Source organism: Poecilia reticulata, chromosome 20 (assembly GCF_904066995.2).
Source record: "Poecilia reticulata chromosome 20, P_reticulata-male-v2, whole genome shotgun sequence".
Lineage (NCBI taxonomy): Eukaryota > Metazoa > Chordata > Actinopteri > Cyprinodontiformes > Poeciliidae > Poecilia > Poecilia reticulata.
Window position 1 is genome coordinate 15,001,430 of NC_088849.1, and position 26,902 is coordinate 15,028,331.

Here is a 26,902-nt window from a genome sequence, read left to right on the forward strand (position 1 = left end):
TCTTCTCTTAACTCGCTCACACACACACGCTGGCAGGCGTTCAGAACCGGCACCGGGACTCAGCGCGGGCGACGGGCCAGCGTGACCCTGAGCTTGACCCCAGCCTGCAGCGCCTCAGACAGGAAAAGGACGCAATTGGCTTCAGCTGTGACCCTCCGCTCCTCCCTCTCCGCTGCGTGTGCCCCTTCCTCACCCTCCCCCCCCCACACTCATTAAGACAAACTGTTATTAAAGGCAAAGCAGCTTTCACTGCCACTAAAGCCAACACCCTAGAGCACGGAGCTGGGGCTGGAGGGGCAAGGGTGGAGAGATGAAGGGGACGGTAAAAGAGGTGGAATCAAAAAGAGCCGCCAGGGGAACAAATTATTCTTTTTTTTTTTTTTTTTTTAAGAAACTTCAAGGTGCAGCAGAACGTCACACGGGGAAAAGGGGGCAGTGTAAGAAAATCCACACCGAGAGCAGAGGGGAAAGTCGGGAATATCACTTGCAGCTGTTGCATGCATGTTCCCAGAATGCACTGCAGCTTGGAAGGCTTTTTTTTTATTTTTTATTTTTATAAGAAATGGTAGTGTCATGGTTACATTCGTATCAAAACATTCAGAGAGCAACAGCTCCGAATGGGAGGAAAGGGCTTGGGGCAGAGAAAGAAAGGCAGATGAAGTCATGAGATAATAATTACAATTAAACTGCTGTAATTATAAACAGCAGGGAAACACATCTGTCTTAGAGACAGAAGGCAAAGTGAACAAACATTTGCTTCTTTCCAAAAGGAAAAAAAAAGAAAGAAATCCTTGCCCCCCAGTTTTTTTTCTTCACTTTTCTGCAGAACAGCATGTGTTGTTCAAACCCAACAGAAACAGAGTTTTTTATTGTTTTTTTTTTTTTTTCCTTTTTTGTGTCTGTCAGACTGCATGTTCCACATCCGAGGGTCTTCAGAAACCACTGACCGAATTAGCATATTCCATGTTTGGTCCCCTGCAACTGCCAGAACCCCTCAACCAGAGAAAGGAAAACCGTACAGATGTGTGTAAGAACGGGTCAGTGTGTGTTAGCGAGAGTGGCAGGGCATGCTGGGGCGGATTAATACAGCCGCACAGAGGGGGGGCGGGAGGGGGGAGTGGCTCCCCATTCATGGCTGACTGATGTGCGTCCCAAATTGATTTATGAAAACGGCCCTTAATCAATTATGTGTGGAGAAAGAGGCCGAGAAAGACAGAAGAAAAGACAGAGAGGGATTTTATTTCTAAGGAGGTAGACTGGGAAATAATAATGGATGGAAAGGATTTAGCGAGCAGAGGGGAACGATGCTGCCCTGCTGAGGAATGTATCCAGCGGATGTCGGTGTGTGCCATAGCTGTCCGGATCGGTGGATGTCATGGTTTGTCTTGCAAAAGGTACTTGCATCCTTTTCCGCTTTTGCTTCACGTCACAGCCGCGGACATACATGATGTACCGTTTTGGGATTTCATGTGGTAAACCAACACAGAGAATCCAGCATTGGGAATGAAGGAGAATGAGCTGCTGTTTTAATTGAAAGTTTTCTACAAGTCCCGTGGAGGCGCTCTGCTCAGACAACAGTAAGGTAAACCTTTGGGTGGGAGCCAGCGTTTATTTCACAGAAAACTAAACACACCAGCGCTGTCCTATCCACAGTGAAACATGGTGGTGGCGGCATCATGCTGTGGAGATATTTTCTCCAGAAGGGAGAATGGAGTCGGTCAGATACTGGAAGAAAACTTGTTGGAGGCAACAAAAAGCTTTGCATCAAGAGTGGAAGTTCGCCTTCCAGCATGACAGCAACGGTAAACGACTTCACTCTAGTGTTAAAACGGCCCAGTCAAAGTCCATTTGAGAGAGAATAGTTTCTTTCTCTGGACATGCAAAAAAAAAGAAAAGAAATCAGACTAATCTGATGTTTAAAGAAGCATTTGGGACACATTTAAGGATGTGTTTGTGTATCACATAAAGTCCCAGTAAAAGCGTTGAGGTTTGTGGTTGTGGCATAACAAAATGGAAAAAAGTTCAGCAGGTATGAATACCTCTGCAAGGCCCCATGCGACGCGTTTACGCATCTGCAGGAACTTCCATACAAACGATGCACATCAGAAGTGGAAGGGAAAAATGTGCTCTGACTGCAAACGCTTTATTTTTCCAGCAGTTTTATTTGTCTGCATAGTGTTTCGGACCTGTGGAAAGCTTGTCGTCGGTGGTGGGGAAGCGGAGAGGAGAGGAGAGCAGAGGAGAGGAGTGGAGTGGAGTTGAGCAAAAGTGCAGTTGTTTAAAAAGCCCTTTTCCTGCCTTTAGCCATTGTGCCTGAGACAGGGGTGTGTGGGGGGGAAACGGAGGGTCACGCTGAGAGCTCGTTTCTCCTGCCTGTCAGAACTCTATCTGGGATCCAGCCGGAACTAATCAACTCCAATAGGCCTCCCCATTACCCAGGGTGCAATGGGCCGCAGGCCGGAGGCTGGCCGGTGGGAAACAGAGAACAGGAGAAGGCAGAGATCCTCCCCCCCACCCCACCCCCCCCCCTCTCTCCTCCAAAACCTTCCCTACGCCACTACCCCTTCACACACGCAAGCACTCCATTACTCCACCAGCCCGTGCCGCACACACAACTCTCCCACTGTTTCACACTGAAGCAATAATAAACACTTGCAATAATATTTTCACAGCAGCCAACAGCCTGCTGCAGTTCAGAACCTCGTGCAGCTGTGGAGGACGCGTCCACACACACACCACTCACACGCATGCTTGCACACACGCAAACATGCACATGTCACGCCATGCACACACTCACATTTAGGTCACTCTGAGGGTCTTTTCTTTATTTTTTATTTTATTAGATAGTGGCAGGAATAATTCAAAGCACAACTTCATCAAGGCAACCTGAAATAGGTAATGATAGCAGGTTTAGCTTGCATATCAAATATCTTCTTTTTTTTTTAGTTTTCAACTCCTTTAACATTAAGAAAAAATAATAAGTATCACAAGAATAATGTTTTCTTGCTGTGAAATTATTTGAGTGAGTAAATATGTTGTTAGTGTTATTCAACAAGTGTAGGCAATTGTTTGGAAAAGAGAAAAAGTGACAATAAAATAATTCTCATTGCAACATAAGAGAGCCACAAAATCTAAGAAAAACAGAACTCTAGCAAAAACATTAATGCTGCCCCCTGTTGCCTGTAGACCTGTACTGACACTGTCACAGCAAGTTTTTTTTATTTATTTTTTATCTACATTCTTGGTATTACTGTAAAATACAACAAAATAAACTGGAAGAAAAATAACTAATTCCCAATGTATATTAACAAGTTAATCTCTATATTTGTTGCTGAAAGAAATGTCCATTTGTTTTCCTTTTGTCTGCTTTTAAATCCAAGTTTTAATTATTTGTGGGAATCAAAATCACTAATTAATCCAGCTAAATACAAAATAATAATTTACAGTAATAAATTGTCCATAAATTATATGGATTTAACACCCTAAAGTAGTGTCAGTGTTTGTGTTAGGGTTTATGGCATTAAAAAATAAACCACTATATCACAAAAAAACTGTCATTTACCTGTACTGTAACAGATGAAAATTAAATTAAATACATAATGAAATATTTTAAAAGATATTTATATACAATTGGGGAAACATTTATAAAAGTTTCCCATCCACCTCATAGCAAGGAAGTGTGAAAAAGTTCATGTGAATAACATAAATGTGAAAATATATTTTATTTTCACATTTAAAAAAGTAATCATGTTACTGACTAAATCTGGGGGGGGTTTGCACTAAAATACTATAAAAAATGGAGCGAAATAAGAACATAAAATGGTTCAGCTCTCTGTAGAATCCGGGCTACATGCGAATAAAACCCGTGTCACTTTGTTTACCGATTCAAAAAGATTACCTCGAGTGTGTGCACAAGCTTCAGTGTGTGTTTTACTGAGTGATTCTGGAGTCCTTCACTGAGGTGAAGTGGGGGCACATTTAAATGAGTAAAAGAAAACAGCCCCCATTCGTATCCCCCTCCCGCCTCCTCATAGTTTTATAACTGCGTCTATAAATTCAGTGTAATCCACCCTACAAGGCTGATATCCCCCTCCACCACACTCACTATAACTCCGCTTTTGTGAGAATATTAGTTTACAGAACGTGCTAAGTTGAAGCAGGAAGGTTGCAGTCACATGGGAACTTCCCCTGCAGTGGAGGAATATGCATTGAGGGGCACTGGGCTAAGGTTAATCCCCATTCACCCGGTCTTTCACTCAGCCTGCCCGGGCATAATGAGCCCTGCCCACCTCCCACTGCGTCGCTGCTGTGACCTCTGCCCCCAGGTTCACGGCCGCCATCGCTGTCCTCATCTGCAATATTTACTTCTTTTAATTCTCTCCCTCCTCCCCACTGGACATCGTCGTCATTCTCCGCACAGATCGAATGATTCAGCATGAAACTCTTCTCACCTCTCAAATGGTAAAACGAAGCTCCAACAAGTGGAAACCAGTCAGGGTGTGGTGATGTTTTAAGGAACTTTGGATTCAGGAAACGAGAAGCAGCATGAATTCAGATGAACACCTCTTTCTGTAACTGCTTGTTGAAATCATGTTTTTTTTTTATGTTCTGGAAAATGAAACAGAAGAGTTAAATTTAATATTTTATATTACGTTGTTTTCATAGTTTAACGCCTTGCAGGAACCCCAGTTATAAGCACTCAACGCCTGCAGAATATGCTGTTTAGTGAATAACAAATTACAGTTTGAGTCCTTCTGAGCACTAATAACTTGTCTTTGCTGTTCTGAAGCTCTTTGTTCACAGTTGGAGGATTTTATACCAGTGGTCACCAGATATTTTTCAGTTCATCTTTGAATTGAATTTTGTTTCGAGTCTGCAGTGCCACCTGCTGACTGCCAAGCAAGCTGCACCTTTTCACCCTGAACATACAAAACGTGAACTGAGTTGAATCAGCAGCCAAAGACCAAACCGATGAACAGAAAATGCTCAAATGCACTGTAAAAGAACTGCTGGAGAAAAAGTAATGACTACAATAAATCATTCACCGATTAACGGTGAGGTCTCACCCAACAGGCTAACCCGTACAGCGCCATTGTTGTATTACAACCACAAAGTATTTTATTTAATAAATTTTATGCAGTTGAATTTTTCAACATTCTTCCGATCATGGAACAAGTTCCTGACTCAAGGACTATTTTGTTTTTAGTTCCTGGTGAAACGGATCAGCTCCATTTTAAAATCTAGAAGAAGTATACTTGTAGAATCTGGACTAGATCATCTGGACTACAATGATTAGGAGACTTGTGATATCAGATTTTGTAATATTTTATACCTTTATTTTGTAAACCAGGTTCATGTCTCATTAAAAACCCAGATCTGAGATTAAAAAACAAACAAACAAAAAAAAAAGAATGAATGAAAAAAAAAACTTCACTCGGTACAATTTCTGAAACTGGGTGGACTGAACAAATCACATAAAACCTTAGTGACAAATAATAAGGTCAAGGAAGAGTCACCTAAATATAAACAAAAAAAAAACAAAAAAACAATTGTTCTCCAAAAATGATTCATTGTATCGTTTGAAACATGAAATAAAGAACAGAGTCTGGAAACTCAAACCAGACTTACTTCCGTTTTCCATACTTAAAAAGTTGGAAAATGATCTAATCAAATTTCCACAATTGTAAAGACTTTAAGATAAAAGAATAAATATTTTTTTGAGTTCTTGAGATCATATAAAATCCTAATACAAGACTGTGGTTGGAAACTAATGACAAAAGTACAGTGGTAATGGATAAAGCACCTTGGCAAGAGGTGCTAGATAAACTTAATCAACCCCTAACTGTGAAGCAGCTATTTAATCCTCATGGCTTTAATCAGTTCGTTTTAAATAAATCATTTTTGCAAGATAATTGTATTGATAATTGTAAATATTGAACACAAATAAACTGAAAAAGCAGTAAGACAGTATCAACAAACTGTTCAGTGGAAATATAGTCTAAATGGTTAGTAAGCTAAACTTAACCATACAAAGCAGTCTGGCTTCATGTCACTCATACATGTTTACTTTAGTTCTACTGCTATGTGACAGTCAGGCTGCTCAGCTCAATTACCTCTTGTAAAAAAAAAAATTTAAATTAAAAATATGTGAACTCCTCACAGAAAATAAAACTTTTCATACAGCCAACATATAAACTGCAGGAATGAAAAATGCACTAAAACTATTTGGTTGAAACATAGAATAAAAACATTCATTTTTATCAGGTTTGTTTAGCCTTTTCCCTCATGTCATCTGGTGTGAGCGACCAGAGAAAACCATCCTTCTCGTTCTCGCCGTTTCTCGTTGTGCTGAGGAAAAAGAAAAAGATTAAGTTCACCTAACAGCGTCATAGTTTGAGAACGTGGATATAAGGTGACGTTTATCAGTCTGCACCTTTATTTCTCCAGTTTTGCTCTCAAAACTCGAACTGTTCGATGCATCAGACCCAGCACATCTGCAACAAATATGGCAGTGAATCATGCTGCGTGGTGTAGATTTCCTCTAAATCGGCTCAGCCACTCACTGTCGATGAGACCCAAACTCCCTTTCAGGCGGCAGCACCGTCTCCTCTGAGCTCTGTCCTCCGGCTGAAAATCAAAACTCTTCTTTTAATTCTTTGAAAAAGTAAGAGTCGCAGAGCAGCACGCTTCACTCACTCATCGTACCTGCTGCGTTCGGGCTGACGGCTGAGGACGGGACGGGGGAGACGGATGGGGAGATTCTGAGCGAAGCGCTTTGCTTCTGCTGCTCGATCAGCTCCAGCAGTCGACTCCTGGCTGCCGCGCTCTGCCTGTTGAGCTCCAGGAGGCGCTGTTCCACGCTCGGAGTGCGGGAGGACTCTGCCTGAACAGAGATCAACACGGCTCTGGTGTGTTTTCACATCCAAATTCTTTACCTTTCATAGATTTAAATGCCCAGAGTTTTTTCTTGTGTTTAAGGCAATATTTGAAGATAAATACAGGCTTTAGACTCAAAACGTGCACACACACTACAGCAGATAAGAAAGAAGGGATGCAAAATCGGATGAACTGATGAATGGACGATTGACTAACTAGTGGATTGAACTATCAAGCCAATAAAAGTATAAATAAGGCAGGAAAGCAAGTATTTTTCTACAAATATTACTTTTCCAGTAGGAAAAGCTATTATTCAGTGATCTATACCAGTACTATAAACAGAATTAATGCGATCTTGAGATCAGTTTTTTAAAGTTTATTTATTCTAAACAATGCAGATTGTTTTTTTACATTTTCATTAACTTGATGGAATTTGAATTTTAACTAATTTTGTCATAATTCCTAACTTTTATTGCTGCTGATTATGTTGTGAAAATTATCACAACAGTTTTGATATGAAAGAATATTTTAAAAATAATAAATGAGAACAATTACTTTTAAAGGTTTATCTAATTTCCTTTTTAATTGAAGGCATCAGCAGCAAATCAGCGATCAAATCAAACTTCTCACCTGAGAAGCTGAAGATGTTCCCTCTGGAGACTGAAGATGCTGGCCGGTCATCTTCCTCTCTGCAGCGCCGCTGGCTGGACCCGACTTGCTCCGCTCGTTGCGGCTGTCGGCCAATCCCGCGTCCCGTGACCGGAGGCTCTTTGCCTGGCTGAGCTGAGCCTTGATCAGGTCGTTCTGCCTTTTCATCTCAGCGATCTCAGCCAGCATGGCTGCAGGGGAGGGAAGGAGGACGGGCTCATTAGAGGGCAGTGACGACGAGGAGACAGACTGACGTCTCGTGAGACCGGAGGTGGAGACGCGAGACTGGATGTTTTCACAGGAACGCTGGGTGTCTGACGGGGAAAGGCGTCGCTGACGAGGTAACGCATGACCTCCTGGAGAAGAAGGGAAGGAATAAAATTTGTCTTTTTTTTTTTTATTAAAATGAAGACAGGTTAATTAATGTTTCTGGAAACTCACCAGGACTTTGTTGCCAGTTGTCATATTGTTGAGGCGGGGAAAGGAGGACGGCAGGAGAAACTCTAGTTTGTTGTGTTTTCTCAACTCCACCAGCAGACCGACAAACTGCACACCAATAATTCATTATCAATGCCTTACAATCAAAATACAGCAAATCTGCACAACCAAATTCATCTGATTTATACCACAGGACTGGGACACTCTTCCATCAGAGTCTCTGCTTGGTTTTGTCTGTTCTCCCAGTAATCCCAGTCCACCCATCAAAAGGACCACAGAATCCAGCTTCTGCTCCAGCTCTGCTGTCCGCTGCTGAAGCCCCGTCCAGTCAGTTCAACGACAGACAGAAAGAGTGACTAAATATTGAGGAGTGACATCTCATCTGAATGCCATGATTTATCACTCTAGACAGGAAGCCACGCTCAGCCTCACCTGCAGGGCGGCGCCCTCTTCTCTCAGGGTCATGGTTTCAGCTGTCAGTGCGTCCATAAGCCCTCGCTGCTCCTTCAGCTCCTCCTGTAGTCGCCGCCGTTCCTCAGCTTCTTTCTGAGCTTCAGCTTCTCTCTAACAGAAAGGAGGCAGAGAAGAAAATAATGAAAGATTGAAGACGTGAAATCTGACAATAATTAGTCACTGTTTCCCCAAATCTGCTTTTTATGGATGTCTGGTAATAAAGAAAAAAAAAAAGAAAAAAAAAAAAAGAAAACCTGTTAGAAGCCACAACAGACTCGACACTGGGGCAGAGATTCACTTTGAAGCAGAACTACAACCCTGAAACCACTTTGCATCACTCCATTACAAAATGTTGTTGCCATGACAATATCAGCTTTGAGTTTTTTTGCACCACTTTCTGTTTTCCCATCATTTGTCAACAATTTTTCTGAAATTTAGTACCTCAATCACTTTGATCTATACCAGGTGTGAGAAAATAAAATGACAGAAACTGATTTTAATGAAAAGAGACAAATAATTCAACATTCAAATTGCTTAGTACGTCTACAATAAAAATACCTTTCTGAGGAGCTGGACCAAGCGTCCAATCGTGGAGACCAAGGCAACAGAGAATCCGGTAAGACCTTGTCTTCCACTGGGTTCCGGACTCCCTGTTGATTCTGGTGCTGTATCAGAACTCATAGTGTCCAAGTCCGCCTTGACTTGGCCCAACATGTCCTGCAGCAGGCCCAGGCTGGACTGGTCTCCACTAAGAGACGCAACTGAGGAGCCGTCCATCTCCAAGGCCCGACAGACGCCCTTCTTGGTCCTCTCAGTGTGTTTTCTTATTCTTCCTGAGAAAAATGTGAAATGTGGGATAGTTTTGGAAACACTAGAATTCAATTATTGAATAATTAAATCAAGATAAAAAAAAATTTAATAAAACAAAATTAGCTTCTTGCAGATATTACCTGACTGGCGTGAAGGAAGTTCGGCATTCAGGACCTGAGAAACCAGGACAGAAGCCTCTTCCTCGTTTTGATCTGATGGACGCTGTTTGGTCAGAAAACGCTTAACAGCTGCCGTGGCGTTGAGAGCTGGAAAGGAAAAAGGCTGGATGAGTCTTTCTCTCAAACTTTAGTCAATTAAACAGAACAACTGGATGAAGCTTACCAGTTGGGTCAGGTGCTCTGCCTGATCTGATGGGGGTCACAGGGATGTTTTCTTTACCTCTTGCATGAGACCCGAGACGATGACCTTTCTGTTTCTGTGTCGCTCTCGTCAGAGTTTTTGTTTTCCTTATATTTGTCCTGCAAACACAATAATTGTCATTAACTTAATCACATTTTAAGCTGTTTTTTTTTTTCACTTGTGAACGGGTAATGCAATAACCACCAAGGAGGATTTGGGGGAAAAAAAAAAAAAGAATTGGGCACACAAGTTTGAATTTATTCAGATTTTTTTTTTTTAATCCAGTGTTAAATATATACAAACACCTTAATCTCATTAACAAAACCAATCCTTTCACATGACATCCCTAGAAGAGTTGATGCTAAATAGTTGCTTTAACAGAAGTTTAATTTCACAGTTTTAGAATTGGCTCTTCAGAAACAAAATCGACCAGAGTTGAGTCATGGAAAAAGGATTTGAACAAGAATATTTCAGAAGGCGGACGAGTAAAAAAAAAAAATCAGTCTTAAATCACAGAAAAGAACATCAAACTTTTATTTAAAACTACATCAATGCAATTCATCACATATAAATTAATCTAAACTGCTTAATAGTAATTTAAATAGGAACATTTCAGATTAATTAAACCAAAGTTTAACAATGCAGATGAGGATGTGAACCTCCGACTGCAGTCCTTTAATAATAATAGGCTGTTGGTGAATGAATTAATACCTTCTGATGAAACGACTCCCTGAACTGCTTGACAGATCCTCATCTCTGACATCTTCCCTTGAAACTTCTACTTCATTAAGTGCCTGAAAAAAAAAAAAATTTTGCCTATAAAAATGTCATCAAAACCTCTTAGGAAAATCTAAAGGATAATAAAGTGTCATCATTTCATACCTCTTGATCCATTATGGATTGGCTGAGGAGGGACAGTTGGGTTGGAGGATCAGGTCTCTGGAGAACAGGCAGTTCTGAGTCAGAGTCACAGTTTGGAGCCACGGTCACACTGGGGTGCCCTGCAGATGTACACATGTAGCAATAACTATACAGCTGAAGGAGACATCTAAAGAGACAAATATTCTAGAAACAAATTAGTATAATCTCAGAGAGTTCATGTAGAAACATTCACCAGTTTGCCGCCGTGGAGCGTCTCCAAACAGGTCCTTGACCACAGCCAAGGCTCTGTCAGACTGGGCCAGCGCATCGTGCAGCAGCGGCTGTTCAGAGAAAACCTGCAGCAACACATCACCATTCCCCCAGTGAGCTGTGCTTGAAACTTTGTGGGAAACTAAAAAGTAAACCAAGATTATTCATTTCACACACGTCTCTGATGATGTTGAGGCTGGTGTGGTCCAGGCCTGGGGAGCCGCAGGCGTGTCTGAGACGACTTTTCAGGGCTTTCTCTCTGAGCTCCCAGTGAGCTGCAGCTTTATTGTGAGACTTGTGGATCTCATGTCGATGACACTGAGACGGAGAAAAATAAGAAGTCACATCCAGACGTGCAAGCCTGATTGAGATCTATCCATACAGGCTCCATGTTGCGGCTGCAGCCAGAGGTGAATCTACTAAATACTGACTTGATGAGGGTGAATATTTATGCACTTACTTAGTTTCAAAGAAATCGGTTTTCACATTGGCATTAAAGGATTTTTTTTTTCCAAAAAAAAAGAAAAGAAGCCAAATTTTGTTGGTCATGACTGAATTCTACAACCAATAAAAAGAGCAACACATCCAAGGTGTGAATGCTTTTTTATGCACCGCAGCCAAGGAAGAAGTCCTTTATGCAGCTAAACCACATATCTGCGACCAGATTCATATGTACATAATTCACACTATGACATTTTCTCCTCATAAAAAAGTTGTTATAAATAAAAGATCTTACCAGCTCAGCAGAAGTCAGCTTGTGCACAGAGAGATCATTGACAGTGCTCTGAAACAAAAAGGTCAATGATTAGATTTTAAAATAAAGTTGTCCAGCAAAATATGAAAAATAAAAACATGATTGTAGGTTTTGATGATATTAGTGCAACAAAAGTTGTGAGGTTCTACATATCCAGTCATAAAAAGGATCACATTCTGACAACTAAACCTAAGCTCAAGTGTATTTAAAAAACAGGTCTGGTATAAAAATCCCACCTGCTACTTCTGAGTTTCTAAAAGACTCACTTAGTAGGATTATTATTATTATTAAAACAGCCATGTAGCCCAAAACATGTATCATGTGTAAAGTTCCTCCGCAACTCAATGAGAGACTGATAAAGTGACACAAAAATGAATGTAGCATGTTTGTTCGGGTCACGGTGGTTCTAAGATATTGATTCATGAGCGTCTCCATTTTCGCTTCATTTTAATAAATAATGGGTGTGGAATTTGCCTTCCTAAAACTGTACGCTTGAAATTTTACGATGTTTTCTGGGAATAAATTGCATCTAAATTACTATCCTCTCGTTTTCAGAGAGAGCTCAAAGCAAACAGAAGTTGATGTCTTTAATCCCTGATTAATTAAATAATCCGTGCTACTTACCACCCAGTCTTTCTTGGGAGCTGCTGCCTTCTTAGGGCGAATGAGTCGTTTCCCTTTGGGTTGCTGCTGCTGCGGACGCCCCGTTCTCAGAAGCATTGCTCAGACAGTAAATTAGCTGAGAAGCGTTACAAAAAAAACAAACCTACCACTACTTCAAACCTCTGCTTTGGGTTTTAGGGCAAATTAAACCTAGAAGAAACTTTAACGATCGATGTAAAGGAACAATGAGCAGGAAAAGGAGATTTTACGCGGATATAAGCATAACAGAAAAGCTAACGAAAATTTGATACAATTTTTAAACTGTCGCGCGACACTTCCTGTGCTGTTACCACGGATACCCTTGCTTCCTCCTCTGATCGCAGAACAAACTTAAAGGCTCACTACCGCCACCAACCGGCCTGACTAATGGACTGCATGAATGATTTATTCTTGAACTAAAAATTTTTTACTGACTAAAATAATCACAAACATAGCGCTGTATAATAAGTGAAAATATAGAAATAATCTGTTAGCAACACTACAAAAGAAGAAACGCACATAGGCATCAAAAACAATACCTGAACTCATTCCACACCACGGAGGAACGAGTGGGTTATAACATTTTAAGTGTGATTTCTGTACATGTTGCAGAATAAACAGTTACATTGTTGACTAGCAGGCACGTTTAACTAGTCTTAAAATAGCTCTTAGATACGGACAAAAGTTTCAAATGTGCACAGCTAACCTCAGTCTAGTCTTCACTGTCCCTATGTTATCAAGGATTATGAGAAAATGTGTGAATGCAGGCCATCACCACTAGATGGCAATGTTTCTGCTAATATCATGCTGAGAAAAAGAAAAAGAAAGCTGCGGGCATATGCCAAACTGCCCAAAAAAAAAAAAAAAAAAAAAAAAAAAAAAAAAAATATATATATATATATATATATATATATATATATATATATATATATATATATATATATATTATTATTATTTAGGATTTCCTTGCCAGACAGTTATTTCTAAATTAAATTAAAAACTGAGTTGTGGCATTAAATAACTTGACGTTCCTACTCTGCGTTCCTACTCTGCATTCCAAGGCTTGAAACACTTTGAATTTTCTCTCATCAACCACAGCATTTTTCTATTCTTCTGAGTTTTGATGTAATCCGCCACTGCAAAGTACTACATAATGGTGCAGAAAAGAACATTTATGTCATACGTATGTGATGTGTGCATTTGTGTTCAGACCCTTCTTAGTCTGTTACTCCTTAATAAATTCCAATAACTGTGCAACGAGCATGCAGCAGATAAGAAATCTGTACATTTGTTACTTGTTATGAGGCACATTTAGCTCTCTGTGTGCCTCATAACACAGAGAGCTAAATCCTCCAGCCATGATGACATTAATTCAGTAATTTCATAATTTCAATTAAGCAACAGGAATAATATCTCATCGGCCTGCTTTTGTAGAGCAAATATTTCCAAACACTGCAAGGCATAACCCAGCAGACTTGTCAGCTAAATTATAGATATCTCATGACTCAGTTTACAAATGCATCTTAGGAAATAAGAATATGACTGGAAAAGTTATTCTATGTAATTATGATTTACAGCTAATGAAAACCCAAAGTCAGTTTCTCAGGAGGCGTAGAATATTAAATATTAATAATTTTAAAAAAGATTAACAAATTGGTCTATAGAAAAGCTTGTCTATGTTACAACATCTGCACCGAGTGCTTATTTTGCATGAAATACTGCATGAAGGAGTAACAGTGCATGGAGATGTGTTGAATGCTTCGCCTCACCTTTTCCACTCACATCTTTCCTACATTTTTTCTTCCACTAAACTTTCAGTAACGGTTGGATCTCAATAGTTGTAATTAATCTGGCTGCGTCTGCACTTGAAGGTCCCAAACAGGAAGTTGTGCGAACCAGTTCCTAACTTGACGTGGTTCATTCAAAGAATCCGTAAGGTGTTTCATTTGCATCCGTCTTCTTTTACGCCCCTCTCACTCCTACGAAAACTAAGGCAGACTCTGCCCAGCGCAGTTCAGTAAGGCAGCAGCAACACACACACACACACACTCACACACACCACGTACGGATTTGGCCGACCGACTTTTGACTTTAAACAATGCAGACGAGGCCTGAAAAGTTGGAAACTGCATCTTCAGGCACGGGACTGGCTGGGACAGCAGCTGTGCGCCCACGGATCGGGGTTCATGTGTTGATTCCCCTGCATTCCTAAGGAAAGTCGCCTCAAGAGCTGGGAGAAGACACGAACAGCCGGACTGCGGTGCCAATAAGGGAAATCCATTCATATTTTATACATGTCGGATTTACCACCGCTGGGATATTAATTTAACTCTCGTTTTAGGCCAGATTTAATGCTTAAGGCACCACCGGCTGCGGTTTGGAACCTACTTTTGGAGACGTTGGATGTGTTTTTACGCACGGGATTTTCTCAACAAATGACCACCTGTGATTGCTCCTCAACTGTCTTCCTTCATCCTCTCTGGTCTTTTTTCCAGTCTGACCCAAATCATCATCATCATCATCATCACTTGCTACACCGGCTTTGACGAAGCAGACTAAAAGGCGTACCTCCGTGCATCCAAACGCACCGGCGTGTGGCTGAGAATGCGTGGAGGTGGTTTCCCGATGTCCGTCTCCGTGGTGATGACTCTGCTTTTGGTCGTTATAGACGTGAAGGCCAGCGGGGAATACTGTCACGGGTGGCGAGACTCGCAGGGCGCGTGGAAAGACGGGTTCCAGTGCCCGGAGAAGATCGACGCGGAGGACGCGATCATCTGCTGCGGGAAGTGCGAGCTGCGATATTGCTGCGCCAGCACGGACGCGCGGCTGGATCAGGGCAGCTGCGAGAACGACAAGCAGGCTGAGGTACCGGGAACAGAGAGCAAAGAGGACAAGGACTCCCGTGCAGGTAGGCAAGCGGAACCAGTGGCTGTTCTTTCATGAATGGTGGCCCCGGGCGAGCCCTTTCATTCGCCCCCAACAATCTACTATAATCCACTTCATTCTCGACCACTCTCAATATGCGTGTTTCACATTTGCCACAATGTTAGGCTATCCTAATGAAATCATAAGAAATGACCCTACAACTTTTTAATTTAACACCAAATCACTGGCTGTAATTCAAATACCAACATCAGTATCAATAGCTGCCCTTAGTGTCAAGCAATAAAGTCTTCATACACCTATGAACTGTAGGAGGCATCATTCTCTCTGAATAGCAAGAAATGTTACTGAAAGCAGAGTTGGCATTTTTATTATGCCCCATTGAACATGCAGCCCTGGGCAGAAAGCCCCAACAGTTATGTCAAAACCAGCCACAGCCCATGACTTCTACTATTGCACCCTTCATCGTGCAGAGCAATTTTCATTCATAGCAAGTGGCACGACCTTTTTCTGGATGCACAAAACTCAACCAAGAAAGTTGAATATAAAAGTCAGTTTAGCATGTTCTTAAATCGTAGGAGGATTTTGAACTTTCTCAGAGTCTCTAAAGATTCATGAAATTAGGGCTCCGAGACGAGGCTGTTTGACTCATTAACTGCTTTACCGTAAAGTGAGTCAGTGGCGATTATGGCAGGACTGGATGCCAGTAAAAGCGACCCACTTGTCAGTGGAGCTGCTTCTAAAAACCAAATCAAACAAAACCTAGGAAATGGAAAAATATTATTTAATAAATATGCAATAATTAAAAACAAAAATGAAGTATCTATATCAAACAAATAAATGCAGAAATATTTAATGTTTCAAATATTTTTAAAACATTACGTTCAAGAATTGATAAAATAAGCATTTTCTATGTATTGGTGCTATTTATTGGAGTTCTATGTAAATAATCACATAAAGAAGCATTTATGTGAGCAAGTATTAATGTATTGGATTGTGGTACTTTTAGTTCTCCGTACCATCATATCTCCAACATATAATTTTAGTTATTTTTTGCCTCTTAGCTTCCCCTCTGAGGTGCGTCCCTCTGGGCAGAAAGCCTTATTGTCCAAAATTAGGATTATATTAATCCCCCCCAAAAAAAAAAAATTCCAGCCTAATATGAATATTTAACATCATGAAAAGCCTCCGCTCAGGATGTTTTGGGCTTGATCTTCAAAATCCGAAAAGTGTGAAGCTCCGGTATCACCCCCCCGCTCCACTAACGTGGCATTACGTACAGCAGCCATGGCTCTCTGTAAAAAGGACTCATCTGTTGCGACAGCTGCAACAGGAGACAGCAGACTCCTCCAAAAACCAGTTAACAGCCCTCACAAATGGCAAATTGTGCCATGCCGCTGCACTTTATAAATAGCCGTGTTTGTTCTGTAACAGTGCAGAGCAGGGCCAGGCTCAAATCACGCTGTCCCCACGGGGATCAAATTTGGACTTGACCGGATCTTGGAGAGTGGCTTGCGCTGGGTGCTGACAGCACTGTTCATAAAGGAAGAACAAAAGAAAAAAAAGAAAAACTCAAATCATGTTATTTTCCTGTTCAACAACCCACCTCCCACCTACTGCTGCAGTCTTTCTGGTGTCAGAGGGCTTTAGGAGATTCGCTCTGAGGGGAATCTCCTGACATCCAGGGAGGAATAATTACCAAAAACAACAGCTCAACCTGTAGTTTTCAGCTTATGTTGGTGATTTGTTGACAAAACAAACTCATTCCTCGTTACCAACATTCCCATGAGGTAATCCTTCATCAAGTCTTTGAACTTGCATTTTGCCACAAGAAGGCATCAAGAAGCAAGACAGAAAAGACTTACTTTTTGTTTTCGTCCTTGGTCTTCTGGCTGCAGTGTAACCTGTCATTTGCAACTTCCATACGTTATCACTGCAGGAAGAGGAACATACATTCCAGTCTGTGGCCTCCTGCCAGAATTACCTCAAAGTGGTTGGTTTTTCTCACCAAGCACAGAAAGAACTTTTTTTTTTTTTTTTTTTTCAAACAGGAAAACCTTGTTCACTTTGAGCTTTTTGCACATTTTTCACTCGCTTGTGGCCTATTCATCATTCCAGAATGATACAGTGGCAGGAAATTATTAATGTGCTCAACATGAGGGAACATGTGGTATTTAGGAACAAGAGAATCCCCGTGGGATGGCCTGAGGAGACAGAGGCCGGCCGGACGGCCAGCCTCAAACGGACTCTGCTCCAAACAAGAGCTTAAAGGTGGAGGGGGGTGGGGAGGGGGCTTTTAACTGCAGCGTGGCTGCCACAGCTCAGCGGCAGCAACAGGTGTGGACGAGTGACAGAAAACAATGGGGGGGAGCTTCGAGCGGCATGTGCGTGGAAACCGATTCTTGCTTTTCTTTTGTTTTGCTTGCTACCTTCATGCTTCACTCAAAGCATGAAGGTAGGATTCAGGGAACCTGAATTTACACTAGAAACACAACAACTGTCTCACACTTTAGCTCCTTCAACACATGGGACGTTAAAGCATTTAAACGTAGATCTAAGTCGGATTTTTAATCGAAACTTTCGCTTCCGTTTGCTCTCGAGCTGTCCGGGTGTACACTGCGATTCTTCAGTTGGATGATAAAGTTCAAAGCTGCTACATGGTGGCTTGGAAAGGTTTTCATGCCTCTATTTTTCCATTATGTGATGATTCATGTGCCTGACCAGCACAATTTAGTGTGAAATTGTGAGACGACAGGAGAACAACACATGGTTTTCTGCTTTTGGAGATGTGCAGTGTTAGCTTTCCAACACCACAGTATTTTGCATGGAGACTTAAAAGTTCAGTTTTGATATCAATTGGCACGTTTTCGCAAAATCCAGATATGTAGAAAATATTCTCGCACCTGAGCTGTGGATCTATGCATCTCCTCCAGATCTACCACAGATCTCTTGGGTGCTTCTCTGACTTTTGCTTTTCTCACTTTAGGTGAATGTTCACGTCTCGTTAGGTTTGACATTTTGTCGTTCTGATGACGGATTGAACAATGCTCCCATTCCTGACCTTTCTGCTGTGTTGCTTGGTCTTCATGATGGTGTTTATGGACACATTTTCAGATTTTCTTTATTTAAAAAGGTCAAATCTTAGTACAACTCTAAAAGGCTATCATTGTAGCATGACAAAAGATTTTAAAAAAAGAAAGCACAAGGGAATGAGACTATAAAACATTAATTTGAAGTAGATTTGTGATATAGGTATAACATTTTGTTCGCCCACCTATCCAGTTGTGAGACGGCTTGAGTTGGTTTTGTTTGCATTTTTTACTAAAGTGCCAGACTGTATTTTCTGTGCGATTGAGCAAGTAAAACTCGAAGCTCGACTTTTTTTCCTCCTCCACCGTTGATTTAAAAGGTGATTTTAGAAAAGGCAGATCTGCAAGAAGGGATGAAATCACACACACACAAAAAAAAGTTCTGAAGCACGGAGAAAAGGGGGAGCGGAGGCAGAAATGTTGAAACCGAAGCTGTGTTACTGCAGGGAAGGAAAGACTCTCAGAGATATCTCTGCTGCGAGGCGAGGAGCGAGGTGCGACACCACCAACTACAAACGGGTCAAGGTCCGGGTTTTCTTCATGTTCCCGCGATCCTCCCTCCCTCTCTGGAAAAGTATCATGCTGTAATCCTTTTAATGCCCTGCGACTTTTGATGAGCATTCTGAAAAAGTCAAACGGTTGCATTTCAAAAGAGCCCAGAGACAAAAGGAAACTGGAGCAGGCTGCCACCTTCCTCCCTCTCTCTCTGTCTTGCCCACAGTTCCACCTCCTAACAACGCTCAGCTACACCCTGTGGGAACAATAACACTAAATTAATCACTTTAAATGTCACATGGACGTTATTGTGTTTGGAGGGAATGAATGGGTGCAGGAAACACCTCGTGAGTGACATCATGTTATATGCCGTCTGGGCAAAATTCGCTCTCTCTGCACTTTCCCCATTTGGCGAAAAACTGGAACGCTCCTGCTGATCAGGTTCCAAAGTTGTTCCTGGAGCGCTTCCTGCTCTCCTAACACATTAACACTCTAAAAGTGAGGTTTTCACATGTAAAACTGTCGAGACTTTACATGTTCAACAATAGACTCCGATTGGCGGAGCTGTGAAAGCTGTGAGCATGATTTGCTGTTTTAACTTTAAAAAAAAAAAAAAAAGAAAAGAAAGAAAGAAAAAAAAAAACTCAGAAAGGTCAGTGAGAAGGAACCGGCTTAGTCCTCTGATTTACAGAGTGGAATAACTTCTCAATGCAACATTAAATCAGTCCACTTTAAAGCCTTTCTTTAAACTGATGCCAAGTGCTACAGTTCAGCTACAGTAACTTATTTTCATAAGCTTAGTCATAAATAGCTGAGGAAAAAGAGGGGTCACAAATATCCACTGGCAGCTGGGTTTAAGAACATTACCCAGCCCAACACACACACACACACACACTGAAGCCTGTGGGGTGAAGGAGGCCGAGGACACAGCAGGGCGTGGAGGATTAAAACAGATCAAAACAAAGTTAATAACTGCTAATGAGAGCCTGAGAAACCCTGGGGACCCCAATAGCTCTCTGTCTTTTAATCTGCAACAAACACTTGCCGTGTCCAGTCTGTCGTTTTACTACCTTTACGAAAGTTTTCATGCTCCTCAAACCTTTCCCACGTTTTGTCAAGTCACAACCTCGGAAAACCTACACGCACGTTTTCAAAGCCCAAAGAACGAAGCAGACCGGTCAGGGATAAAGTTGTGGCGAAGTCTGAAGAAGGATGAGGTTATAAAATTCTGTCGTAATATATTTAAACTTCTGGACTCTGTATTGTTACATCCATCATGCGAAAATAGAAAGAAGGCCTGCGTGAGCATGATGCACATAAACTACAAGAGTAATAACTGGAGGGACTCAGGGCAGCTGTGGAGGAACAGCAAAGATCCACAACTTTATGGCCTTTGTGGAAAAGTCTCAAAAATAAAATCCACGGTTTTGCTTAGAGGACACACAGAAAACGTGGAAGAAAGTTCTCTGGTCAAAAGCCCGACTTGTATGCAAAATGTGATGAAAAGAGAAAAACTAACACCATATATCGCCATAGTGAAATATGGTGGTAGCGTCATCATGCTTTGTGAATGACTCAGGTTGATCTGTCAGATTATTTCATCAGAAAATGTAGAAAATTTTAAAACGAGTTCAAACGGTGCGAATGATTTTGTAAAGGCCTGAATAGCGGGACTTTGTTCAAACTTTTTTCTTTGAGGACACTCAAAAGACACCGTCTGCTGAACCGAGTTGGACCATCCGACACTCAAAGGTGCTTTCTTAAATACTGATGCCAGCAAATAGACTTGCACCAGTCCCACAGTGAAGCACAGTGGTGGCATAGTCATGTTGTGGGAATGCTGTTTCATTAGCAATGAGTGAAATAGACCGAAATAGAGGCCGAAAAACAGAGTCAGAGATTCAATAAAACACGTTGGATGTAAAATATTCATGAGTTAGAATGGCCTAGTCAAAGCCCGAATTCAGTGGAGAAAAGCAGTGTTCTATCCAGACTAATGGAGACAGAGCTGTGTTACAAAGACCGGTCTCCAGATTAAAAGCTGGTAGAGACATACCCCAAAGACTAGTATTGACCCAGAAAGCTGATTAAAAATACACGCCACACTTTTCAGATTTTTCTAAGCAAAACACAAAAAAATCTTGAAAAACATGCAATGCTTTCCTCATACTTTATAAATGTGTGCTTTGTGTTGGTCTTTCACAAGAAATACTCTGACGTCTGTGGCAGTAACATGAAAGTGCTTTAATTTTTACGTTAGAAGCCAGCTGAAACACTTTAAAACTCTTGATTAACGATCCCGCGTCTCCTCCTTTCAGTGCCCATCTACGTGCCCTTCCTGATCGTGGGGTCCGTGTTTGTGGCCTTCATCCTGGTGGGCTCCGTGGTCGCCGTGTGCTGCTGCCGCTGCCTCCGGCCGAAGCAGGAGCTCTCCTCGGCCGGCGCCTCAGGAAGCGGAAGCGCCGGCGGCCGCCTCCTGGAGACCATTCCCATGATGGCGAGCAGCTCCAGGGGCTCCTCGTCCCGCCAGTCCAGCACGGCCACCTCGTCCAGCTCGTCGGCTCCGCCCGCCGGGGTCCGCGCCGGTCCCGCTCCGCTCATGCGGGCTCAGGCCTCCTGCTGTCTGCCCCCGGACGCCAGCGTCTTCGTCAACATGCCCACCAACTTCTCAGTTCTCAACTGCCAGCAGGCCACCCAGATCATGTCCCACCAGTCGCAGTTCATGCACCCACAGTACATCGGCTACGCCCACCCCGTGTCCCCGACGGCGGCCTTTTTGGACCACAGTCAGGGGGCATACAGACCCCTCCAGTCCCCCTGTCCTCCTCCGACAGCGGGATCCAGCGGCACCAGTGACAATAAATGCCCTCCAGTAACAGTGTGACGAGGATGGAGGTGAGGGGAGGGGGGCGGGGGAGGGGGGCTTACTTGCAGACCACTCTGGTGGATTTTGTTGGAGCAGGGACGTCTGGGCTCACTTCCAAAGTGGAGAAAACAACAAGAAGAAAAAGAAAAGAGAAGAAAAGAAAAGAAATCAAGGAGTCCGGACTCACATGAAGGACTTTTTAAGCTGTTCCCAGTCTGGACCTGCCCTGCTATTGTGTGTTGGCGTTTCATATGATCTCTTGGCAAAGTGTCACCGAGCTCAGCTCAACCCGTGATGGGGGTTTATGGATCCATAAACAATTCTCTGCAAAACTGAATGTTTTAGGGTTTACCACGGGCCAGGTGGATAACGACGCGCAGTTCAACGCAGTAAAACGCACGCAGCTCGAATCGGAGCCGCGTGCGTTTCTTGTGCACACGGACCCGTACGCAAAAGTGTGAAAAGAGATTTGCTGGTTTATATGTGCAGGAATGAGTGACGACTGTTTTGATTTATAGCATGAAAAAAAAAAAAATGGATCTCCGAGCAGAAAAAGAACAGGACCACATGTTTCGTTTAAGGCACCGTGCACATCTGTGGCCGCGAATAAAATGCGAGCGAGTTTACACAATATGGTACAGTTTTGTTTGTGTTGAAAGCGTGAGGAGAGAAAGCATGTGGACAGACGTTCAGTGTGAGCATGAAGCGTGGACGGATGTGGTCTTGTGCGAGCAGCTCCGAGTGAACCGGGAGTAATGGGAAACGCAGGTGGTGTGATGTGTAAGGCTGTTGCAATCTCCCAGCAGACCATTTAAAATCTAATGAAGTGAACACGGGACGCAGACTGTGACGCTCCACCCAACTATACCAGTTCCCCCGCAAGGCCTTTTGCCCACCACCCAGAAAGAAAAAACAGCCCCGAGCGGAAACGCACAAAACTCCACCACCTCCCCCCACCCAATATGGCAGTATTCACAGAAGGCTGGTGGTTAATGTTCCCTGGAAGTGTTACTGTGACACGAGCAAGAGTACAACAAATACCCAGCAAGGAATCTAAAAGTCTAACCCCATCAATTATTTCCTCTGAGAAGCAGATGTGGCTTTTGATATGGGCCACATGGGCAACTGCCCAGGGAGGCATTAGAAAGGTTGGGCGCAGAAGCACCAGATAAAACCAGAACTCATCTGAGTTGTATCGTGTTTAAGAACCAACACTGGTGAGTGTGTGTGTGTGTGTGTGTGTGTGTGTGTGCGTGTGTGAGACAAATGCTGCACAGTTCAGTGAACTTGCAGCAGTAGGGAGTCAGGCCAGGTTTGAGTCACAGTTTTCCACTTTAAAAAGTCACGAAAGTAGCAGCTATTGGCTGTGGGTTAGGAAAAACAAACAAAACTCGCTTAATTTCCAGTGATTCGGTGGAATGTTGCACAGCTGAGGAACATGCACTTGATGAGAACATGCAGCTACACCACGCATGGCATGCTTGTGCATCTCCTCTCTAGTCCAATTGCAAGATTCAGCAGGGCAGCTTGTGCGAGACAAACCGTTATCATTATCGCTCCCTCTGAAACAATATATAAAGCGGGGGGAGATGACACTTTGATTTAAGTTTGAAAAATAAATATTTTGAAACAGAATGTGGTCTGATGAGAGTTTGTGTGGCAGCGGTTTATTGAGACGGATGAACAAGCGACTCTCGAACAAAGACACTGGTGGCTTGAGAGTCGACTTAATCCCTTTTAAAAACAGCCAAACAAAGAAGTACAAGACGCACACTCGCAGACAAGTCTGCTTCCCACAGCACTCGAAGCACAAAGAAACTTTAAACGTGGACGCTTTAAAGTCCGGGTTCCAGAAATAAGAGAATAAAGTGGAACGAGCCACTGGAGGGGAACTGAAAGAACCAAACGGATTTCTTCCTGCCAAAGATGGATTCTCCACCCAGCAGCAGCTGTGGTTGGTTTTGGCCGGGCCACATCCAGGAAGGTGGGTGGGAACAGGATCTCCAGCTGAGAGAGAGGGGGGGGGATAGGGGGTGGGGTGGCCTCCTGATGATCCGTCTGTGAGGACTCTCCTGAGCTTAATGGTGAAGTGTGGGAGAACTTTGATTCTGGCTGCATTTATTGGCACCCCTGCTATTAATACAGTTTAAGAAGCTTCTTTTGTCAATAGGACGGTATTTTCTGTGGAACATTTGTGAAGGTTGGAGCACATACACACACACACACACACACACACACACATGGAGAGAGAGTGAGAGAGAGAGGAATCTTTGACCAGATTGTCTATTCTCTTGGCTCAACCTTTATGGTCGTTCCTCTTAAATCATCTTGAAAACTTGTGAGATGAGTTGATGTTGAGATTTTCAGTCAGATTAAAGTCTGGACTCTGCAGGGCTCTCCAGGACACTCACAGATTTCTTCTGAGGCCATTCCTTTGAGAAAAACGAACCATCGCCCCAGTCTGAGGTCAGATTGATCAGCGAGTATCTGTGAAAGCAGTGATTATTTAATCTAAACCATTCAATTGTAGCCGCCTGCATCCTGCTGGATGGTGAGCCTTCAACCCAATGAACTCTTAAAGCCTCCATCAGGTTTTTTCCAGGAGAGCCCTGGTTTCATCACTACAGAAAAACTCAATTCTTGTGACAAAATATGGTGTTGGTAGCATCATGCATTTACGATGGTCTAGTCAGCAGCACATGTAGTTTTGAGCGAAGGGTAAAAATGTAATTTTGGTTGTTCCAGCTCCACCAGACATTTGCTAAGGCTTTCTTCACTATTCCAGAAGCGACTGGTCTGTCGAATGCAGATTCTCTTTATTTCATGGTAACCGTTACTGTTGCTAAAAGCAGTTTAATTCAAATAACCACGACTAAAATGGCATACTCAAATGAAAGGTTTTCCAAAATGTAGTTAAGGCTTTGTTTATATCCTCACCAGGGGTGCTAGTAAATGTAGTCAACACTGCGCATATCTCATGTCAAACCCTCGTGGTCCGCGCACGCGCACACACACACACACACACACACACACACACACACACACACACACACACACACACACACACCCTGAAACATAAACCAAACTTCTGAAGCTTCCCTGGAGCTACAGCTGGACTCGGAAACCTTTCAACCAGCAGTGGAAGCAAAGACATGAGTTCGGGCCATGGGTTGATTAGATTTAATGATTAGGACTTGGATGGACATCTCCCCCCCCAACCCGCTCCTCACAACTCACCCATACAAACCCTTCAATCTTGCATTCCTGAAGCAGTGTCCTCAACACAGAGCACACAGACAATGGACATTCAAACAGCGCAGAGAAACACATGATTCATGCAAGCGTCCTCAATCCAATCCCCTCGCCATTTTTGGACGCCTATTAGTAGTAGTTCACGTAAAATATTCCTTCGGGTATTAACGGGTCTTCCCCCACTTATGAGTACAAAAACATATGTCAAAAAGAAAGAAAAAATATATAAACGCATACACATGAATGTTCACTTTAATTTAAAAAAATAAAACAAAAATAAAGTGTTTAGTTAAGAGCAGATATCCCAACAGAACTGGAAGGGGAAGCGTTAAAAACGGGCATGCTGCTTCTACGTCAGCTGATGGCGTTAGACGGGTGCAAACAGACCTAAAAACTGTCCAGAGGAAAACGAACACTGCGGCTGCAGAAATGCAATGAGATGCGGAGATAAGAGCGAGGAAGAAATAAACAAGAGGAGGTCTCAGAGGGGTGTTGCAGCACGGTGGTGGTCCAAGTTTTAAGGTGGAGCGTTCTGCCTCAGCTGCACCTCTGTGGTGTTTGGCAGTGAAGCCTGGTGCTGCCATGGAGCCAAAACCGGGTGTGTAGCTGTGGTGCAGAGCTCCCTTCTGTCCTTTCTGAGGAATTTAGCCCGCACTCCATCATTTTGACATCCGTCTCCGCTTCGCTGCATGACGACAGGTGTGTCGAATCCTCCTTGCTGGAGACGAGCCGGAACCATGGAAGCGACACACGTAGACAACACATGCACAGCGCCGCGGTGTGCTGACGAACATGCACAGGCAGACGCAAACAAACTGAAACAGGCACACACACACACACGCACGCACGCACGCACACACGTTGACGCAGAGCGGCGTGAAGCGATCTGAGGTGTATACAGGTACAAGTCTCTGAGTTCGACTTGGCATGTCTGGGATATGGTTTGCTCATGCCTGTGCAGCTTTTCTTTTTTTTGTTAGGAGTTTGTTCAGTAATTAGCCTGGTCCCGTCCTCCGAACACCAGACATGGTCCCTCCCCACCCGACCGTGACCCTCCCATCACCAAGTGACGGGGAGGTCACGTCACTGTCTCGGTAAGGCCATGGCAGAGGCCGGTCAGAGTGTGGCTCTGAAGTTCATCTGGCTGTCGTCATGACAACAATTGCTACGTTGAGCCAACGCCTCATTCGGGGCGGGCAGAGGTGGCTAGAGGCTGGGGCGCTGGCGGGTGGTGTCGTAGGACCGAACGACCTGGGACTGAGACACCACGCCGTGCTCTTCCTGAGAGAAAGCATAGCCATCTGAAAAAGAACAAAGCAGGATAAATTTTTACACTCAAGCAGGAGCAACTTATCTCACTGTGAGACTTCAATTATCCATTTTTTAAATGCCGTTTTTAAATATTTGCTTTTCCACATTAACCATTTTAACCTTATGGATCACTTCACGTACAGCAAAATTTACTTAAAAGGCTTTAAATTTGGATTATCTCATTCTCTCAATATTCTAGATCCAATTTTTATAAAAGATTAAATTTCTCTTGACTCAACATTGGTCGTCTTCTCAGAATAACTGGCTTTATTCTGTCCAGAGCGTTTATCAGACTCAAGAAAGTATTCACACAGTTTGAATTTTTTTGTATTTTGTCGCATTGGAATTAAAATCTTTAATGTAATTCAACAGTGGAGCACTGTTGTGAAAGAAAACATAATGTTCAGTTCTTTTTTTTATTTAAATAAACAGAGCATTTCTATTTAGCCTCAATTAATCTAATAACCATAAATAAAATCAAATGCAACCAGTTACCTCCAGAAGTCAACAAATTATTAAATTGAGTTCACCTGTGTTTTAAGCCAAGTTTAAATTCAGCTTATCAGGAAATATAAGGATACATAAGGAGGAAAGCCGACACTGCCCATCCCCATCATGCTGTTAGAACACTTTCTGCTTTCCTTCCTTTTCACAATTATATGCTCATATTTGTTGATCTATTCTCTGACAAACAGAAGATGGAGGCTGTAAGGCGACAAAACTTAAGAGTTCAAAGGGTGTGAATACTTTTGCGAGCCTCTACTGTGTTTAAGGAAACTCACGTGACACCGTCTGCTGCACCGAGTTGGAGCGTCCGACACTCGAAGGCGTTTTTCTAAATACTCTTGTCAGCAGATGGGCTCGTTCGTTTAGACTGCAACACGGATGAAAGGC

At 42.8% G+C, this 26,902-nt stretch overlaps 3 protein-coding genes across 12 annotated transcripts in view; 1 reads left to right on the forward strand and 2 right to left on the reverse strand.

The window, feature by feature from the left end:
* Window positions 1–5,309: 5,309 nt before the first annotated feature.
* Window positions 5,310–12,948, reverse strand: spice1 (spindle and centriole associated protein 1). 3 transcript variants are annotated; one of them, XM_008396312.3, is made up of 17 exons: window positions 12,095–12,946; window positions 11,453–11,500; window positions 10,894–11,034; window positions 10,700–10,802; window positions 10,468–10,586; window positions 10,297–10,379; window positions 9,568–9,704; window positions 9,366–9,491; window positions 8,974–9,248; window positions 8,395–8,526; window positions 8,151–8,271; window positions 7,966–8,070; window positions 7,507–7,880; window positions 6,706–6,883; window positions 6,564–6,627; window positions 6,434–6,494; window positions 5,310–6,348 (listed from the first exon to the last, which is right to left on the reverse strand). In XM_008396312.3, the coding sequence occupies exons 1-17, from the start codon at window positions 12,188–12,190 to the stop codon at window positions 6,289–6,291; spliced, it is 2,223 nt and encodes a 740-aa protein (XP_008394534.1). In that variant the 5' UTR covers window positions 12,191–12,946; the 3' UTR covers window positions 5,310–6,288. The 3 variants fall into 3 exon arrangements, 2 of the variants coding, with proteins under 2 accessions (XP_008394534.1, XP_008394533.1); XM_008396311.3 differs by having other exon boundaries at window positions 8,151–8,274; XR_014085363.1 differs by lacking the exons at window positions 5,310–6,348; window positions 6,434–6,494 and having other exon boundaries at window positions 6,706–6,879; window positions 8,151–8,274; window positions 12,095–12,948.
* Window positions 12,949–13,951: 1,003 nt separating this feature from the next.
* shisa2b (shisa family member 2b) lies at window positions 13,952–23,080 on the forward strand. Its single transcript, XM_008396310.3, has 2 exons — window positions 13,952–15,020; window positions 20,898–23,080. Exons 1-2 carry the CDS (start codon window positions 14,717–14,719, stop codon window positions 21,461–21,463), a joined length of 870 nt encoding a protein of 289 aa, XP_008394532.1. The 5' UTR covers window positions 13,952–14,716; the 3' UTR covers window positions 21,464–23,080.
* Window positions 23,081–24,933: 1,853 nt separating this feature from the next.
* atp8a2 (ATPase phospholipid transporting 8A2) overlaps window positions 24,934–26,902 on the reverse strand; it is a 64,993-nt gene continuing 63,024 nt past the window's right edge. For all 8 annotated transcript variants that reach the window (XM_017301910.2, XM_017301907.2, XM_008396309.3 and 5 more), the window contains 2 exons: window positions 26,791–26,882; window positions 24,934–25,998 (listed from right to left, as the gene is read on the reverse strand). In XM_017301910.2, coding sequence (XP_017157399.1) covers window positions 25,904–25,998; window positions 26,791–26,882 — 187 coding nt within the window. In that variant the 3' untranslated portion in view covers window positions 24,934–25,903. The remainder of the gene's footprint in view (window positions 25,999–26,790; window positions 26,883–26,902) is intronic.